This window comes from Stegodyphus dumicola, chromosome 6 (assembly GCF_044657685.1).
Source record: "Stegodyphus dumicola isolate Sdum_Otavi_A_Nest chromosome 6, ASM4465768v1".
Classification (NCBI taxonomy): Eukaryota; Metazoa; Arthropoda; class Arachnida; order Araneae; family Eresidae; genus Stegodyphus; species Stegodyphus dumicola.
The window spans coordinates 91,136,827-91,157,948 of record NC_140773.1 but is presented as its reverse complement, the minus strand read 5'-3'; the positions used below and the strand labels follow the sequence as shown (position 1 = coordinate 91,157,948).

General features: G+C 29.9%; 1 protein-coding gene across 2 annotated transcripts in view; it reads left to right on the top strand.

Annotated features, from left to right (window-relative positions):
- Window positions 1-21,122, top strand: part of LOC118195579 (glyoxylate reductase/hydroxypyruvate reductase-like) — a 44,512-nt gene that overhangs the window by 11,132 nt on the left and 12,258 nt on the right. For both annotated transcript variants that reach the window (XM_035366910.2, XM_035366912.2), the window contains exons 6-8: window positions 9,164-9,258; window positions 15,088-15,165; window positions 19,467-19,629. In XM_035366910.2, the coding sequence (XP_035222801.1) occupies window positions 9,164-9,258; window positions 15,088-15,165; window positions 19,467-19,629 (336 nt within the window). The remainder of the gene's footprint in view (window positions 1-9,163; window positions 9,259-15,087; window positions 15,166-19,466; window positions 19,630-21,122) is intronic.

The following is a 21,122-nucleotide window of genomic DNA, read 5'->3' as shown; positions in this document are numbered from 1 at the left end:
ATCCTGTGCTATGGACATTTCTGTTAATTGCTTCTTATTTTATTAGCAGTATGTTTTACATTTAAATTAGTTTTATAATGAAAAAATAATCTTCAATATTTTAAGCTAATGTATAAGGAATTTTCTCCTTCTTCATTGTATGCCTTCATAGTGTAAAAGGTCATCTGGCTTGCATTTTAGAATGAGTTTCTCTGATTTCTATGCCATTAGTATAATTAATAAAAGAAATTTCTGATAACATATGATATGCATCTCAGTTACAAAATTTTTAACTATACTTTTTGTGTATGCTGTTATTTGCATTAAAAATAAAATCTAACTATAGCATATATGTAAAATGCTATATATTTAATTTTTTTCAAGTTTTATGCAGATTGCACTTATCTATAATAATTTTATGATCTTTTATTTATACTATTTTGCCTTAATCAATACTCATTTTTTAAGATATGAGTGTTTTTCAAGTTGAATTTCTTTAAAGATATTGATTTGGTTTTTTAAAGTGGTAACAATGGGTGTTATTCTTAAGAAAGGCAAAATAATTGCATGATTATTAGTAACTTAGTTCTCTTAACAAGTTAAATGGTTTATATCTTGACTAGTTTCACTCCTTAGAAATTTGAGTTTTTCAGTTTACATACAATTAAATATTTTATATTATGAATTAATGCATTTCAGGATTTTAGTTCACATTACATATCATACATGTGAATAATAAATTTACATTTCTTATTATGAGAAGAATAATTTTTTCAGCAATTTTACCTGTTTCATACTATAAAGATGCAAATTTGCACGAGCTTTTGTTTATTAAACTAAAAGCAGTTTTCAATTCAAAATGTAAACTTTCATTTTATTTTATTTTCATGTTCCATTTTTGTCATCTTGCTACTGTGTCATTAACTTTAGAGTGATGTATGCCCATTATTAACCCTTAAGTATAGATGTTCATTTACTGTTACGTAAACACAGAGGAGGGATCTCTCAGACCGTGCTGTATTTTAAAAATATAAAAATTTTTAAATAATGTATTATTGTTACTATAGATAAGCATTAGTACACTTTACTTGTTATAATGAAGTAATTAATTCTTTTTTAAATTCTGTAATTAACGCATTAAAAATTAATTTTTAAATTACATACAGAAAGGCACGGAACACTTAATCAAATAAATAAAATAAGCACTACTTACTTGCAAATGCATAGAAATTAAACTATTTAATAAGTTCCATCTACAGAGTCTGGATTATATAAAATAATACAAAAAATATAATATGTAAAGAATATTAAAAAAACTGCAGCACATTATTTTAAGCATTTTCAACACAATTTTTGCAAATCCTCTTAGCACATTCATTACATATCAGATTCTTGAAGCTGAAACATAAATATGTAGTTTTTCTTTACAGTATAGGAGAGGGAAAAAGCATGTTTTATGCTTTTCAGGGGTACCAGTTACATCTGGGCTAGAATAGATTCCACTGGAAACTCCTAGCACTCTCTGAATGCACATTTTTATTTCTCGGTTCACAGTTGGCTTTTGAAGCCTCCGTTCCATATGTGGTTTCACTAATTCTGATGATAAATGCATCAAAAATCAGTTTTTTTTTTCTTTTTTTTTCAATTTTGCACTATGTCTTAACGATTGATGTATTACATGTGCATTAATTCCACTTACATCAAGTAACCTAAAGAATATGGCCATTGGCCATCGCCTTGTAGAACTTTTAGAACGTTTTTCATCCAGTGTATCTACACCTCCTTTAGTCACATTGTGATATGTTATTATTTCTGGTTTCTTAGCTTCAAGGTCTTATGATTTTGAGTGAAGCATTGAAGAAATGAGAATAATACTTTTTAATTTTTGAGATATATATGAAACGAGAGTCATTCTATCGGTGAATGCATAACAAGAAGATCCTTCACTTTTAATTTTATTTGGAAAAAATTCACCTGGTATTTCTGTCATAGTTTATTTATAGTGCCAACATATGTCAAACGTCTAGAATTATGTTCTTGTACAAGTTTGACACTCAAGTAGTAGTAAAGTCATCTCCCCTTCATGCCGAAAAAAATTAACGTAAACACTGAGGTGAGGTCTATATGACCATGGCCCAATTAATAAAATTATTTTTTTAAAAAAAACTTATATCTAGAGTTTAATAAAAATTTAAGAATAGTTATATTTTATGTGAACTTGAAAGTACTGAAAAAGACAAGAAAAACTATATAACTTATAAGCAATTTCGTAGTTCTAAAATATTGGTGCGGTCATATAGACCTTCACCTCTGTGTTAAAGGTTATACTGATGATTAAAGAGTTGATGCCCTTATTCCTATTAATTTTGTGTTAGATGATATGAATAAGGCATTTATTATAACACCATGACTGAAGGCCTTACTTCAGGTGTTAAAAGAGATACCTTTGTAAAGGACATTCTTAAAGGAAATGGCTCATATTTACAAGGCGTGTAAGGAAGTTTGCATAAACCCACTGTAGCTATCTCATTTAGTAATCTGCAACTGAAAATTAGAATAACTAGCAATATATATGCATCTTATGAATTCCGCTACTAGTGGGTGAGACCAAGGTTTTGCCTCTCCATCTCTTTCAACTTATGTCATTATCAAAGAATGCATTTTACCAAATATTATATTAAATGAAAGTATTTATAATAATACCTCATTTAAAGGTATTATTTATAATAATACCTTTAAGTGAGGTAATGTTTTCTGCTGAAAAAAATTGATAGTGAGTTTAAAGTGAATAAGCATGTATTAGGGTGCCCACAGCACTTTTTTATTATTAGCCCGAAGGCCGTTAGCCCAGAAGAGCTATTAATTTCGTTTTGGCATTTTGTGTTGATTCACTATAAATGGTGAGTCACTTTTTAAATTGTTGCTACCAAATATTAATATTATATTGAAAGAAATTAAATAATGAAGAATCTGCATAAATGTATGTATGTTTCTCGCATTGTGATGAAACAACCTAGAGCCATAAAATTTTGAATAACGTCCATCTCCGCCCGAATAGATATAGCATCTGGAAGCCCAATTTTATAATTTGTTTTATTATCTATTTCATATTTTCTAAAGCATTTATGAGTTTTTGATTTAAAACTCAACGATTTCCATGCAAGTAATCATAACACTATACGGAAAAGTTTATCTTCAGTGTGGGAGACCATGTATCAGAAATTCTAAAGATATATTCTTTTAAATAGTTTGTGATATTGCTGTTGAATTGAATTTTATGGTTTAAGTGCAAAGAACATGATATTTAATAAATAAAGGTAACACACAAAGCATTAAAAAAAAATGCCCCTTTAGGTGTAATACAAAATCTGAAAGTTTTTAGATTTTTTTTTTTTTTCTTTTTGTATTTTTGTATTATATATATATATATATATATGTATATAGAATAATGCCTGTATGGGTGTACTCCAACTGCGCTAATGAAAATCCCCCCCCCAGGTCGAGCTATAGTCCAACTGCGCCAATCAAAATTTTCTTCCCCCCTCCCTGCTGCCTACAGGGTTACAATTTAACTTTTCGAAGCCAATTGTAGCCAAGAGGAAAATAAAAATAAATAAATAGAGTTATATATCACAAGAACAAGTAAAAAATATCTAACAAGCAGGCTAATTACTTGAATAACAGTAATAAATGCGAGAGCTAACAAAGAAAATAAAAGGTATTTGTAAACATACATATTAGCATTATAAACATCTTTCATTTATGATAATAATATCATAAATTAAATAATTATAAAGCATACAAATTATATTTTTAATAAATTACATCAATAATAGTCAAGATGTCTGAACTAGACTGGAAAATTTAGTAGAGTGCAAAAAATTATTCCATATCAAAGTGTGCTAGAAATATTTTTCGTTAATTAAAGCAATCGTGTAAATGTTTGCAGAAATTAATAGTTAAATTAAAAAAAAAGCTTAGCATGTAATCTATTACAGTCAAAAGTCGTTAATTCGGACACCCATAATCCGGAATGATCTATAATCTGGACCCCAAAGCTAAAAACTTTCTGCGCATGCACCACGTTGACACATGCGCTTAGGCATTTATGCGTGCGCGTAAGACCTTTACGACTGCGCATATGCGTGTGCACAAGCGCAGAATATGTTTTTGCGTGCGCGTTTTATGTATAACGGACGGTATAAGCTAAAATTATCTAATTATCTATTTCAGTTAATGTTGATGATTGCGTTGTTCCTTAATCTTCAAATTGGATCCGTCTTATTATTTTTTGCAGACTGTAAGAGCAATTTTATAAAAGTAAAATTGAACTTTCGATTATGTAGAATAGAATTTCCGATGCTGGAGCTCCCAAAGGATCTACAAAGCGAAAGTATGTTTCAAGGTCCATCAAACAAAAAGTTTAATTGCTGCAAAAAATGGATAAAGACATGAAGAAGGTGACAGAGAGGTTAATGAAAACGAAAAAATTTCGATTGACAAGTTAGTCGGTATTCTCGGCACAGCAATTACGGGACTTGAACAGCGGAACTTTGTAACTGAACAAAAAATTATGTCTGTTTATCGAATTAAAGAGAAAGTATTTTCACATAAAACGAAGCAACTTAAACAACTTGCATTGAAAGAAATGTTTAATAAAGTAAACAAATAAATATTAAGCTTTTTTTTTTTTTGTAAATTTTGATACCCTTTGTAAATTTTGATACCATAATTGTTCTTTATTTCATAAATTACTTTTTCATATTTTTAATTTTAGAATTTCTGCATGCCATCTTATGAGATTTAAACTGATGATTTATAATCCGGAAAAATCGATAATCCGGAATCACCGAAGTCCCGACGAGTCCGGATTAACGACTTTTGACTGTATAACAACATTACTATGCGCTTGGATCACTGACGTATAAATTGTAAATAAATTCAAATTATTATGCTAAGAAGTTTTTCTGAAATTTATCCAGAAGAAAAGAATTAGATAAACAGTACTGCAAATTAATATAATCAATCAGGCCTCTCAATAAATAAAAGCTTATTTTTTTAACCAAAAACTAAAAATTAGGATGCAAAAGTTTGTGTAATATACTTGGAAATATCTGAACATATAATTAGTTAGAAACATATAATTAAATTAATAACAACCTAATTAACAGTAACATTAAGCTTAATTTCATTCAATCTAAAACAAGCAATCGATCAGGAGCTCCGCATAAGTGAAGTTTTAATGCTATTTTACGTAGATTTGCATATAAAATAAAAGTTGCACTTGTGAAACAAGGGAATAAAGCACTGATAGCCAACAGGAATTAAAATACAGTGGTTAAGAATATAACTACTTGTCAGAAGGTATGCAAAGTTGCCATGGCTAGAGACATTGAATGATTATAGAAAACTCATAAAGTTAAGCGCTACAGTGTGAAAAGAAAATTCTGGAATAAACATGTTAAGAAAATTAGATGGAGAAATAATCCTTAATTTATTGATATCCATATAAACTCTATGCTTTTGGAAAAATGTTACATATAATTTGCACCGCGGTATCAATCACCGAAACTGAATTAATTTCTTTCCTTATTTTTTTTATTAGAGTTATTTGTAAAAAGATATGCTAAGGTAAAAATTTTTGCAATATTTTTAAAGAATAAATTTAAAGAGTATTTTTACTTCATGAACTGAAATTTTTAAGCTACATTTTTATACAGTAAATAAGTACAAAAGAAGAAAGAGCTGGGGGATCACCGGGACTAGAAACTCGGGTCGAACTACCAATGTTTAGTGACTTTTCCACAAGACCTTTTGAAATTAGGCTGAACAATATATTAAAGGAAATAGAAGATGCAGCACACGTAAGAACAAAAGTGGGCTGAATTAGAGATTTACATGTTTGATGAATGAGTTAAACTTACCTGTATGCCATTATGAAATATTAGGAATATAGCATAAAAGCATGAGTGAAGAAGACAATGGCAATCTAAATCATTGTAATCTAAATGTATATCATTATGAGTATCTGCTATTAATTTCAATACTGCTGAAAAAATTATAAATGAATTACATTATAAATCACATGAACTCGTTGCATTATAAATTACAACAGTTAGAAATATTATTAGCGTGATTTAGCGACCATCTTTGTTAACAAATAATTTCAAGTAATTAATTTTACAAGTAATTCAGCATGAAACTAGGTTGGAAAATAAGCTATATGCTGAAGATTAAGCTGTGCCTAGGTGTTAGAAACATCTTCTGTTAAATAGAGTTGTGATGCAAGAATTTGTAAAAATTATCATTTAAATATAAATTGGCATAAATACAATACAAAGTATATAAATTTTACATATATGAAAACTTGAGTACAGTGCAACAATATCTGAAAAAGCAATGGATTAAAAGGGAACTGAAAATCCAAGGATATGAATATAAAGGAGTTTATTTTTTTATTTATTTATTTTTGTTAATTATGAAAATTCTGCTGACGCTCATAATTATTAATTTATTAATTAAATGTGTATTATAAATTAAATGTATGCCAAAGTACATCAGGTGGAAAACAGAATAAATATTTAAACGTTTCTAGTATTAACATATGGAATTTGTAACAAAGTTAAATAACCTTAAAATAACTTCAATAATTAAAAATGGAAAGCTTAATACGGGAATATATTGCAATAATATTAGTGTGAATTTAGAACGACTTAAGAAGTCCTATTTTTAGATTTAATAAGGATAATTTTTGTAATTAAATTAGAACTGTTTATCTAAAATGGTAAATTTTAGATAAAACCATTCTGCTGTCTAAGAAGATTTGTTAATATTTATCTAGACAAGAATCTTATTTAAGGTGAGCTACAAATCTGATATTTGATACGTGTGACTAAAATCTACAAATTGGAAAGTTTTTAATTCTTACAGAGAATAAAAAAGATCTGGCTCATCATTCCTTTAAGTATCATAAAACTTTAAAATGAGTGTAAAAGAAATTTATTTTTTAGCACATGCCAGACTTTAAATTAATATTTGTTTTGCATGCACAATTTTTAAAATATTGATAAACGAAAATAAAGGCCTGCAGTGTCAATAGAGTATCCCATTAATGGCGATAAACGACTTTTTGTAGCACCCAATCTTCTTGGAAAGAAATGGGGGACAGAAAACATTGTGCAGTTCATGGATTAGAAAAGAGGGGAACGGGGATTTTTGATCAAATTTGGTGCAGTTCGTACCCTACCGTCTGTATGGTGTGCAAGAGGAGTTTTTCATCCACAGCTGCCCTTGTATGAAACTTCCAAAACTGCCCACTTTCTTTACTTAAAGCTTTCTGCATTCATAAAAAGAGTTGATTAGATTTGGAGTATAGTTAGACAACCAGAACTGGTACTTTATATGAAGCCCATAACAATTTTTAATGGCCTGGCCAACTGGAAGTAGTATTTTGCTTGAACCCCATAACAGTTTTTAATGAAAAACTGTATAAAAAGTATAATTCAAAACTTTCTAGTTTTAGTATTTATATTGATGGAAACAACTTATTAGATTTTGGCTAAAATTGATAAACCAAATTGATACCTTACTTGAAGCTGTGAACAGATTTTCATGAAATAATGTAATACTATATCTAATTAACCCTTTATATAAATATATGGGATTATCGAAAACTTTGCAGATTTGGCATTTAGAACCTGTAGGCCATTGAGAACAACATACTACTTCATTTACAAACATTAAATGTATTTTTGGAATTTTGCCAAATGCAAAGAGAAAACTTTATTATGAAGATAAGCTTTGGTTATGAAATGATATAATGTAATAGTTTTAATCCTCAATTCGTGTTCATTTCACTCCTGTGCCAAATCGCTTTTTAAATAAAAGGATGTTGCCTCCAAATATTGTTACCATATATTATTTTTACAGAAATAAAACAGCAAATATGAAGAGTATAGTGAATCTTGGGAAAAAAATTTATGACTACACTTAACACTGTATTTAAAATTATAAAAGTATGCTTGTTTTAGAGATTATGAAATTTTGTTTTTAAATTTTATGTAATGTAAGTAAAAAGAAAGTTATGTTTATAAATTAAGCTAAAGGAAAAATAAAAAAAGTTGCCGTCTTATTAAGAAAACTGAACATTGGCATCATAAACTGAAAAAATACTAAAAAAAAAAGTATATGGCAATACTTAATACTCTATTAGGAATTCTAAAGAAATGCTTAAAAATTTTTGTGATTGTCAAGACATTGATTTGTAAATCCCAAACACTGTATGGGTAGAGGAAATACTATAATCAATATGATGTTTTCAAATGAAAGCATGAGACCAGATGCATATACTTGTATGTATAGTTATCATTGCCTACTGTGTGGGATTACAGAATAATAAAAATGAATAGTGTTTTAACTAACATTGAGCCACAAAGTTTTTAAACATATTAGATTTACAAACAATCAGTCAATTCCAAGTTTCAAATAGCAGTGAGCTGTCTTTACTTACTTTTGTTGGTATTTAAAACATAGAATCAGCAAGAAGCCATGTGCTGGCCACATTAGATTTTTAATATTAATTTTGGTGTGCAGATTTTGCAATAACAAGCCATGTATCATATGAGAACAGAAGCTGATCCTATTTATTATAATGATTAGAATCTCTTTTAGCTGTACAAAAGGTATTATTAAAATTATATTCTTAATTTTTTGACAACCTTCTTTATCCATTCACTTAATATCAAATATCAGGAATATAGGCCATTTTCCCTTAGGAAATCCTTCGCAAAGCATCCTTCCCTTTAATCAGGTTGCCTTTGTGTGCTTTCCTATACTCAACCTAACCAAACCTTTTTACATCGAAATATCTTTTATGATCAGTATCTTGGAAGCGCTACAGTATAAAATTTAATCAGTAGGAATATTAATATCAGTTGCAAGGAAAGCAAAAGAAGCTTGATATCTCTTCCCCTAACACTCTTCCTCAAATCAAAATTTATTTTGCTGTTAAAATAGAAAAGCCATGCTGTAAATAATTTTCAAGTATGTAGGTTTGTTTTTCTATAATTGTGAATTCTGAAACATCATTTTCTATAATTTATTATACCTGGAGTTGATATGTTTGAATGAATTACTATTTATAGTAGTATATCATTATATTTATGCTATGCTTTATACATTTTAGTGGAGGATGGGCAAATTGTGCCTGGGGTCCATTATGGATGTGTGGTACATCACTTGCTGGAAGTACTGTAGGAATTATAGGTCTTGGACGAATTGGTAATATGCCTTAATGTTTTGCATGTTATATTTTTTAATAATGTACATAATATCAAATATAAAAAAATGCATTTAATAATTTTCTGAAAATGGCTTTGGTTATAAAAATGTAATTTATACTGTAATGCTGGTGCACTTTGTCTAGGTACCCAAAATTATTTAAATGAAATAAAGCAGTTTTCAAACTAAATAATATATTTTGCCTATTTAATTTTTATTTATAATTATTTGCAGAATAATCATTAATAAGTACACATGATTATATACTCATAGACCAATGATCAACTGGTATCATAATAATCATTCATTTATAAGCATACCTGTCATTTAATATAGATTACTATGATCTATATGATGATTTGTGAAAAATCAAGTTATCATGTTGAAGAACTTCGGTTTGAATCATAATTATTTGTAACTGTGGTGCCTTTGCAAAATAGGGTCATTTAAGTTTCATTGATCTAAAGACCTCTTGAGAGATCACTGAAATGAAAAGAGGTCTATAAAAATTGATTACAGGTGAAACAGATGAAAATGTTGATATGAAACGTCACAGATGAAAACGTTGCAGAGGAAACAAAACAAACATCACAGTTATAAAACATTGTAGTCGAAAACAAAAATGTTACAGAACTTTGTAGTTTCCTACAAATCATCCTACAAAATATCGTGGCTAAAAAAAGCACTTGCAAATCGTAATGTGATGATAATTTCATAGATACATGTTTTCTGATTGAAACAATTTGAAATGAATTTTCGCAGAATGATTTGTGAGCACAAGAATTAATATTTTTACCACTTTATTTCATATTTTTTCATTAACTTATAATTTTTTTCTGAATAAGCAAGAAGAAAACTTGGTCATTCAATATCTGAAAAGTGGTAAAAACTGATTCTATCGGGACTAGGGGGTGAATTTATCTCCAGTGCAGGAGACTGTGTGTTGGAAATTCTTAAAATATGCTCATTTTAAAATTATTTTGAGATATTGCTGTTGAACTGAATTTTATGGTTTAACCCTTTGACGGGCATCCCACCATTTTTTATCAGTTTTTGTCTACCAGATGAAAGTTGCAAAATTCCATTTAAAATACATACAATTATGCCTTTTAGATCTCTAAATGAATAACCAGTATTCATTCATGAAAATAATGTAAAATAAAAATTCTTTGCATGTCTAATTTTGAAGCAGTTTTTTTTGTTTCTTAATTTCTAATGCAGTTTAAATCGTCTGAACAACAACTTTTGGTGCTAGAATGAATATTTTTATGTAAAAGTTAAAAAAAGTGTGTAATAAAAGTTATTATTTGAATTCATATATATTAATTAAGAATGGTTGAAATTAAAAGGTGATACAAATATGTCCCACCTCACATGTAGGAATTGCTGCTACTAGATGGCAGCACCATTCAAATATTTTTTAATTCAAGTGGTTCATTTATGTGTTGATAATGCAAATTTATATTTTTGAATAAATTGCAGTAATTTGAAACTTGAAAAATATTTCGTATTTTTTCTGAAAGAATGAAAATATAACTCTGTAATATGAAATGTCATTGAATACTGAATGGATATGTGAGTGTGATTCATCATAGAAAAATATCCTAAGCCAGGGGTCGGCAACCTGTGGCTCTTTAGTTTTATACGCAAATATTATTTATTTTATCAAAAAAAATTTTAATCATTTTGAATCGATTAATGATTATTAGGCTCCAATTCTGTCTCTCAGCCACTTTTACTATCTGACCATGTATTTCAGATTTATGTAAACATCCGGTTTGGGGAAGTGTACATATCTATCAGTGATGTAGGGGTGAGTGCAGTATTGTAAGAAAAAGCCCTGAACAACCTCCGACCTCCGAGAGGGAAAAAAATATCCACGCTTTTCACCCACACCTCTTCGACCTCTGAAACGGAAAAATACCCAAGCTTTTCACCCAAACCCCTTCAGTTAAACTGACCCATCTTGGCTCTTACCCAAACTGCTCTCGCTAGTGTAGTTAGCCTTCACCGCACCCCTCCCCTGTGACATGCATCGTCACTGTTGTCAATCCGTCAGAAGCTCTCGAATGACGCCATCGTCGAATTTTTCTATATAGGTTTTAATTCGCTTTCGATGCAAGACATTTTGCCGTTATCACCAGTGCTTTTGGCTGTGACGTATAGTTTGTTGTTTCAAGTAAAAAAGTTAGAAGCGCATTATCTTTATAACAGCTTCACCGCAAGCATGGCATCTAAAAAAAAAAAAAAAAAAAAAAAAAAAAAAAAAAAAAAAGGAGAAGACGTGAAGAAGAGCATCGAGAATTCAATCGGGATTGGACGGAATCGTTTGCTTTCATATGCAACTCGGATGGTCTTCCGACTTGTCTCATTTGCCACAAAAAACTCACACACAATAAGAAATCAAATTTAGAGAAACACTTCACTAAAAAACATACTCGATTTGTTAGTAAATATACAGCTGGTGAAGAATGAAAAAAAGCTGTTGACGAGCTCCAAAAACGAAAACAACAATCAAGTTCCATGTTAAGTAACTGGACGCAATCTACAAGTAATGTTAATCTGGCAAGCTTCCCGATATCACTAGAAATTGCAAAAGCAGGCAAACCATTCACAGATGGTGAGTATGTCAAACATTGCTTCATACGTGCATCTGAAGAACTATTTTGGGATTTCAAAAACAAACCAGAAATTGTGAAAAAAATCAAAGATTTGCCGCTATTCACTAAAACAGTACAAGACAGAATAGCTAAAATGTCTTCAAATGTAACATATTTGCAGGTGGAAGGTATTCAACTTTCTTCTGCCTTATTACTTGCTATAGATGAGTCTTGAGACATAAAAGGCACGGCACAAATTGCCCTTTTTGTCAAATGTATGTTTTCCCAAGTTCCAAAAGAAGAACTTCTAGGATTGCTACCCCTCTCGGGATAAGCTAGAGGTTAAGATATAGCGAATGCCGTGCAAAATTGCCTTGAAGACAATAAGATCGATTAAAATAAAATCGTTTCAGTAGCAACTGATGGAGCCAGAAGTATGAGAGGAAAAAATAAAGGGGCAACAACGATTCTTTAGAGCACAATAAACCACGAAATTCTTGCGTTTCACTGCATAATACACCAAGAAGCTCTTTGTGCCCAAACGTTTCCGACCGAAATAGTTGAGGTCATGAATTTGGTAATCAAGATTGTTAACAGTATCTTGTCAAAAGCACTCTACCATCGTGAGTTTAAAGAATTCTTAAATGAATGGAGACTCAGTATTTCGACCTCCTTCTTCACAATAATGTGCAATGGCTTTTCAAGGGTAAGCTGTTGAAACGTTTTGCTTTGTGCTTGAATGAAATAAATGCATTTCTAAATGAAAAAGGCATTAATCACCCTGAATAAATAAAAAGAAATGAAAGTAAATTAAAATGTGATGGCTCTCTCAAAGATTTCAGATTAGGTTTAAGGGCTGCTCCAGATTAGGTTAAGGGTTTAAGGTAAGTTTATAGGGCTGCTGAACGCTGGCAAGAATCAGAATCAAGTGCAGCATAATTGATAACATATTGGCAGGTATCAGCTAATATATAAATACTGAACTGATAGAGATATAGCAGATGATAATTATTTTACACATGAAATTGTCCATTGTAAGAAATTATGCACTAAATGTGAACATTTGAATCCTAACATCATCCATGTATGTGTGTATATATAGATAGATAAGATAAAGATATGTGTGTGTGTATTTGTGTATATATATATAGTATTTAATTAATGAACTGAAATGCATTGAAATCAAAATAAATTTCCTAATACTTGCACAATAGCTGTGAAGTAATAATTTATTTACTGAAGAAATATTGATTATATTATCTCCTAATATAAATTCAGTAGAATGTATCTAAATGAAGTAACCCAGGTGTATGAAAATTCAATCCCCAAAATATTTCAAAAGAAACTTGAATTTAAATCTTGAAAATAGAAATTCAAACTTTTAATATGAATACTTAATATAATAATTATCATCATTGATCAAATAATTATCATCATTGATTCTAAAATTGGTTGATTTTTCAAGGGGGACAAACCAACACCCATTCAATTAACAATAATTAATAAATGCGAAAGTGTTTCGTCTTTTACTCGGCAGAGGCGTAGCTAGGGTTTTCAGCGCCCGGGGACAACTGAAGATTTTGCACCCCTTTCTCTGTGCCAAGAACGAAAAGCATTTCATTCTAAAATTTCGTAACATCAATTTGGCACCCTCTGAATGCTGCGCCCGGGGACAGATGTCCCCCCTTGCCCCACCCTATCTATGCCACTGTTACTCAGGTAATAATGATGATGCCAAACTGACAATTTTAGCTAAGGCCAAAATTGTAGTTGAGTTTTAATTCAAATAGTGAGCTTAAAGAGATGAAGTAGTTTTGTTAAGAAATAATGTTTAATGTTTAAGGGATAAGCTTACAATTGATATGTTATAATCTAAAAAATGTTTAAGGGATAAGCTTACAATTGATATGTTATAATCTAAAAAATGTTTATGGGATAAGATAGTTTTCTGGGTTTTTTCTTATCCCTTTTGCTGTTACTAAAAAAAAAAAATGAGTCTATTTCATACTTTTAGTCTGCTAAATAGCTGGTTAGTAATGAAAAGTACTCTTTCTTTTTTTCTTTCTCGTTATGCCACGACAATTAGCCAGAAATTAATTCATTTCCATTCACTAGTCAGATCAAAATTTTAACAGACGCCTTTACACTCGCAAAATAGCTCTGCAGCCACTTCCCTTCCACATACCAAACATAGCTTCTCAAAGGTTCACCAACGGTTATAATTCAAAGGATCCCTACTGCCGCTCCCTGCATATCCGATAGCATAGCATACCACTCTTATTCTGAGTAAGAAAACAGACGCACACACATCACAGTCATCCCGCTAGAAAGAACATAAGTTAATTAATTCATATTCTGGCCTTATTGTATGTTATGTACATTTAACTTTGTACATTTCCTTGTACCTTTTTTATATAAATTTCAGTTTTTCAACTCATATTTCATTAATTTTGCAAAGATTGCATTCTTTATTGTGTTTGTTATGTTTATTACGATTACTTTGAGTTTTGTTTTGTGGATATGGCAGGGATTCACTACTGTTTATTGTATTTGTGAAAATGGTTTTGAATTGACGCGCATGGGGGTGGGGGTGTCAGGGAACACTATGCTGAAGTGCATACTACTTAATTTAGATTTATTAACTCAAGATTTCTAAAAAATCCATTAAATTAACAGAAATGCTACATTCAAAATAAATTCTTTATAGTACTGTACTTAATTTGGCTAATATGTCTCAAGATTTCTAAAAAAACATGAACTTAACAGAACTACTTCATTTTAATTCATCTTTTTAATCTCACTATTTGAATTAAAACTCAACTACAATTTTGGCCTTAACTAAAATTGCCACTTTGGCATCATCATTATTACTTGAGTAAAAGGTGAAACACCTTCGCTTTTATTAATTATTGTTAATTGAATGGGGTTGGTTTGTTAAAAAGTCAACAATTTCCGATCAATGACGATAATTACTTGGTTTATTAATTTTCATATTAAAAGTTTGAATTTTTATTTTTCATGATTTAAGTTCAAGTTCCTTAAAAAATATTTTTGGGATTAAATTTTCATACATCTGGATTACTTCATTTAGATACTTAGATACATTCTACTAAATTTATATTAGGAGATAATATAATTAATATTTCTCTAGTAAATAAATTATATATATATGTATAATATGTGCTCACACACTACTAGACTTGCTTGTAAATTAAATTTTGAATTTTAGGATTTGGAGTAGCTGAACGATTGAAAGCATTTAAAGTAAAAAATATTCTGTATACAGGAAACAGAGCAAAAATTGAAGGTAAGTGGTAATAGTATACTTTGATAAAATACGTAATTTATTTTATATTTTTTTCTTTTTGATTATAACAACATAACTTTATTTTTATGTGAGGAAATCTGTAGAATGGAATGCAATTAGAAAATACGTTCTGTAAGAATATTTTCTAATTAAATTCTAATTTTTTTACCCCATCATACATATTTATTCTTCATAGTGCAATCTAACCTCTCAGATTTGACTTTTGATAAGTCAACAGTATGTAAAATTCAACATCTAAACATAAAAAAATATGATACTCTAGTTAATTTATTAAGAATAATATCTTGTTTGAGTTGTTTGGTTTGAAGATGATTCAGTTCTTGGAAAGGATGGTATTGTTTTTTTTTCTTTGGTTTAGATAATTGACCCCCCTGCCTAATCACACTTCACTTGGATTTTTGAAACCATTAAGAAATGTATCCTAATAGAACCTAGAAAATTTAGGAAGCTCTAGGCTAATGGACTTAATAAAGGGGATTTTAAGCAGCAAGGAAACTACTGATGATAAAGTTGTTTGGTGCATGAGGCAAGTTGAAAATAATCTAGGAAAGATCATGAAATTGTTAGTGAATCAGCAATCAGAAATTTATATATATATATATATATAATATGATCCATCTTCGTTGATAGAACTGAATAATGCTCTAAAAAACTAAAAAACAATAAATATACCCGAGTTGACAATATACTATTAGAATTTTTAAAGGCTGTGGGACCTACTGTGTACAGCTTAGAAAGGAATTAATTCAACATATTTGGGAGAGTGAGACACCCCCAACAGAATGTAAATATACCGTATATACTCGCGTATAAGTCAACCCCCCCCCCCACTTTGACATAAAAAATTCGTAGAAAATAAGAAACCCGCATATAAGTCGACCCCCCACTTCCAAAATCAATTGAGAAACTTCGAAAAAATTTTTTTAAGTACTACATTTATTCAAAATCGTCTGAGAACAAAAAGTAAATATACGATGAAAAATACCTTGGTAAATAAACAAAATCAAAATCCTTCAACGTCCGATTCATAGTCAGATTCGCCAAACATTTCATAGAACTCTTCTGTCGTCATTGGCTCGTCGTCATACATATTTTCAGTCTTGAACTCTGTATTGTTACAATCACTACTAGAGCCTTCCTCGTCATTTTCACTTTCAAAAACAGCATCATCTTCCATGCCGTCTAGTTCGTTGCTAATACAACATTTTTTAAATGATTTTATAATCATTTCAGAGAGACTCTGTGACTAGTTCGTCACACAATTTAAGTCATGAAAGTACTTCAAGTAAGTGACTTATTTGATAAGTCATCCAATTTGAGTGCAGGAAGAAAACAACTGCTTTATATAAAGAAATTTTTGAACTTCCGATTCTTTTAATTTTTTATGGCTCCATGTATAAGTTGACCCCCCACTTTGAAGTCTTTTTTTTTTGTCCAAAATATCTCGACTTATATGCGGGCATATACGGTAGTACCATTTGCATGATGCACAGAAAAGGTGACATGCTAGACTGTAGTAATTATAGAGGAATCAGTCGTCTTTGCACATCCTATAAAATTCTGTCTACTATTCTTTTCGACAGACTTTTGCCGTTTATTGATAACTTGATAGGCAGCTATGAGTGTAGATTTAGGAAAGGAAGATCCACAACTGAGCAAATTTTCAACTTAAAGCAGATCTATGATTGGAATTGAGACTCGCAAATGTTTGTAATCGATTTTAGAACGGTATACGATTTTACTAACAGAGAACTTCTCACAAAAGCCATGCATGAATTGAAGATTCCAGGAAAACTTGTTCCACTTGTAGCCTTGACTCTCAAAGAAACCGTAATTCAAGTATGCATACAGGGTGATTACACAGAACAGCTTGAGGTAAAAAATGGAGTGTGACATGGGGATGCATTAGCATGCCTCCTGTTTAATATAGCACTCGAAAAAGTTATTAGAGACTCAAAGATGAATATTAGGAGAAATATTTTTACACACTTCATTTTTTTTTTTTTTTTTTTTTTCTAAATGCGGGCATATGCTAATGACATTGGCATTATTGCCTGAACCGCACTGGCTCTCAAACAGCCATTTATGGCATTGAAACAAAGTGCTAAAAGAATTAATTTATTTGGAAACAAAAATAAAACTAAATATTTACCATGCTTAAAGTCTGACTTACAACTTAGTTTATAATTGGCAATTATAAATTTGAAAAAGTTAACAGTTTTACTTATTTGGTAAGGGAGATAAATAATAAATATGCATTAGTGCCAAGAATATATAAAAGAATCTTTGCTACAAATAGATGTTTTTGTGCTCTGAAGAGTTATTTGAAATTCAGCTTTCTTAAATTGAGAACTAAATTGCTTCTTCACAAAAGATAAGATCTGTCTTGACTTATGCATCAGAGACTTGGGCATTGACTTTACGTGATGAGGAAGATCTGGGAATTTTTAAGCGAAAGATCTTATGTCGCATTCTTGTTGGGGTCGAAGTGATTGGATCATGGAGAAGATCTAATTTAGAACTCTATAAAATTTACAAACAACTTGATAATGTAAAATTCGTCAAATTACAGAGACTTCAATGGGCTGGCTATCTGGCTAGAATGAATGAAGATCGTTGCTGCAAGAAAAATCTTTCTGTCAAAGCCTATAGGAAATAGACCCCAGGGCATACCCCAGCTAAGATGGACTGATTGTGTCAGAAAAGATCTTAATATTTTAAAGGTTAAAAACTGGAAAATAGTTCTCAAAAGCAGAGATGCCTGGAGAAGACTTCTGGAGAAGGCCACGTCCCACCTAGGGCTGTCGAGCCATTGAAGAAGGTCATAAAATTATATTAATTAAAAAAAAAGTTCAAGCTCCAGAGTATGATGAAATAAATATTGATGAAAACGTAAATGCAAAATGATGCCGCATAGTGAAGCAATGAAGGTAATTAAGAAACTCTGCATTATTTTGAGGAACAATGTATTTAAGCTATGGATATTATTCCTCTGCTGGTTACATAATTAAGCAGCATGAAAGATTGAACATGAAAGGAAATTAGGTTTTAACCATTTTTTTCCCCTCCTCAAAAGAGTCCGGTTATTTTACCATGAAAGATGTAATTATGTATGTATGTCTTTCTTTTGTAGCTCAGTATTTTATTTTATTTTTTTATTTTTCTTTTTCTTTTTAGAGGTTAAAAGTGTTTAAAAAATGAATTTGTAGCAAAATATTGTAGGTCAATTAAATATATTTATTATAATTTTTTACACTATGATACATACCTCAGATCCATAAAACTCATCATTTTTAGTAATTTGCCATCTTCTTGATCCATACTAATTACATCAGGTTTGTAGGGTTCTGCTGTATTATATTATAGCAATAAAATATGTACATTTAAAATTTTTCTTTATACAAATGTACTTTAGTTTATTAAATTTCTTATATTATTGACAATTTTATAAGGAAGTATGAAAGACTAAATACTTTGAGGTAACATAATTAAATACAAATTAAATTATTTACAAGTAATAAATATTGTAAAACTTCATGCAGAAATACATGAAACATGTAAATTCCTGAATACCTAATAGTATTTTACATGTACATATGATGAATAAAAAATATTGAATTAAATGTATTGTACGAGTACATATAGCTACATAATTTTGTGTTAAAATAATGATTATTAATGATGCTAAGATGGCAAAAACAGCATAATATTCATAAATTTGCAAGATTAGTTTCGAAGGTTTAAATGTAGAATCTCCTTCAACTGCAAAAGTGCAAATGTGCTCAAGTGATAACAATGAGGTAAAGGAAGTAAAACTACTGATGGCATCTATTGAAGAAAAAAGAAAATAATTGTGAAATAATTTCCTTGAATGCTGAGGGTAAAGACGAATTGAAATTGGAGTTTTTAAGTACAACTGAAAGATTTTTTATGAATGTGAAATGCCTTCATTTTAGGCATTTTGCAGAATTTTTTTAAAAATTTATTTATTTAAATTTAGAATTTTTGCAACTGAAGAAGAAAATCTTTCAAACTAATCCTGTAAATTTATGAATATTATACTGATTCTTGTTGCCTTAGCACTTCCAATAATCTAGACTACTTTTCAATTTTGCTACTAGTTTCTTTTATTTAAGTAAATACAGTAGAAACATTAGAGCAGCTATTTTGTGGCTCTTAAATTTTTAAATTAAACTGTAAACATAACTTATTAACATACTATCATGTAAGCTTTATATAAATTCAGATATCAGTGTAAAAATTCTTAAATCTCTTTTCAGCCATGGAAAAGCTGAATGCTAAATTTGTTCCTGTGGATGAACTATTGAAGCAATCAGATTTTGTCATTGCATGCTGTGCTCTCACACCAAAGACAAGAGGTTTATTAGATATTGAAGCTTTTAAAAAGATGAAAAGGACTGCTATTTTTATCAATACAAGCCGGTAATTTATTTATGTTTAAAATCATTATTTTTCATTCTTGTTTCTGTGGTTATTTTAAACAAGCAGTATGAAAGCATATTTTGTATAATAATATATTTAATAAAGCATATTAAGATTAGAACCATATATTATAACAATCCGTAAAAGCATTTAGAAGTTTTACCACCATACCCTGCTGACAGAAATGTTAGCAAATTAAACAGAAAACATTTTAATAAATAAAGCTCCTAGAATTATCTGCTGTATACATTTCAGCCATCCTCTTATCTTCTTCAGATACTTAGTGGAAGAACATATTAATTGGAACTGTGTTCTCTTTACTCTTGAGACGTCGATTCATATGGGAGCTTGTAATTAGTTCACGTTGCTTGGTGATTGTTTCACATCATTAAGGCTCATTAGCAAAGGAAAAGAAAAACTGCGTGTACTCCCTCATTTTTTGATTAAATCAATCTAAAATTTAAGAATATCAATAATAGATGGAAAGGTATTGCATGACTACTTTTGGGGACATTTGATTTTTGATGATTTTGTGATCACAAGCCTCTCTTAGTAGTTTATAGTCCGAAAGATTTTTTAATCTTCGAATTTCACTTTAGTATTTTTCTTTTCTTTTCTTTTTTCTTTCTTTTTTTTTTTTCTTTTTTTTTTTTTTTTTTTTTTGAATGAATGAAATTAGGAAAGTGTTGGCTTAGTTACATAAGAAGACCTCCATGAACTGGTAGTGTGCAACAATGAATATTGCATATTGTTCTATATGAAATGAAAAAAAAAGTTTTGTGAAAGTGGATCATAAGTTGTGAACAAGAATATAACTTCAGTATTAAATGTACAAGTTATTCTCCTCTTTTGTCAGATTGCAGTTGGTGAATTCTGGGGGGAGGGAGGGATTCCAACCTTTTAGACAATTTTTTTAGAAAAGCTACCATGAATAAAAAGAATATTCTGCAAGTGGTATCTGTATTTTGGAATATTGCATATTTTTAATGAATGAATGAATGAATTATCATGAATTTAAGAAAGTATAGAAAAAATAAGAATGTAGAAAAATTTCACAGTTAAATGAAAGCTGAATGGAAACCTATTTTAAGTACTTTTTGGTTAATGACGTTACTCACGATTATGTACCAAGGTGCCAAATGTAGTGTTTTATTTATTTCATAAGAATATGTAGTGACATCAGTAATAAAAACAGAAAATATGAGCATCAATCCAGCTGACATTTTTTATTGCTTTTTTTACAGAAATACAGATTTTCTTTTCTTTTCTTTCCTTTCTTTTCTTTTGGCATTTCCATTTGATGAAAGCTAATGATTCTGTTCTTTTAAGAAAAAGCTATCGCCGTACTGAAAGACTTTTTCGAAAACCACAAGATAAAATTCTGTTTAGCTGGAACAGTGAAATGCCAGAGTTTTAAAAAATCATCTTGTGAAATTAAAAGTTTAAAGTGAATGCTGATTTGAAAGTTTGCACAATCCTTTTCATGGATTTGC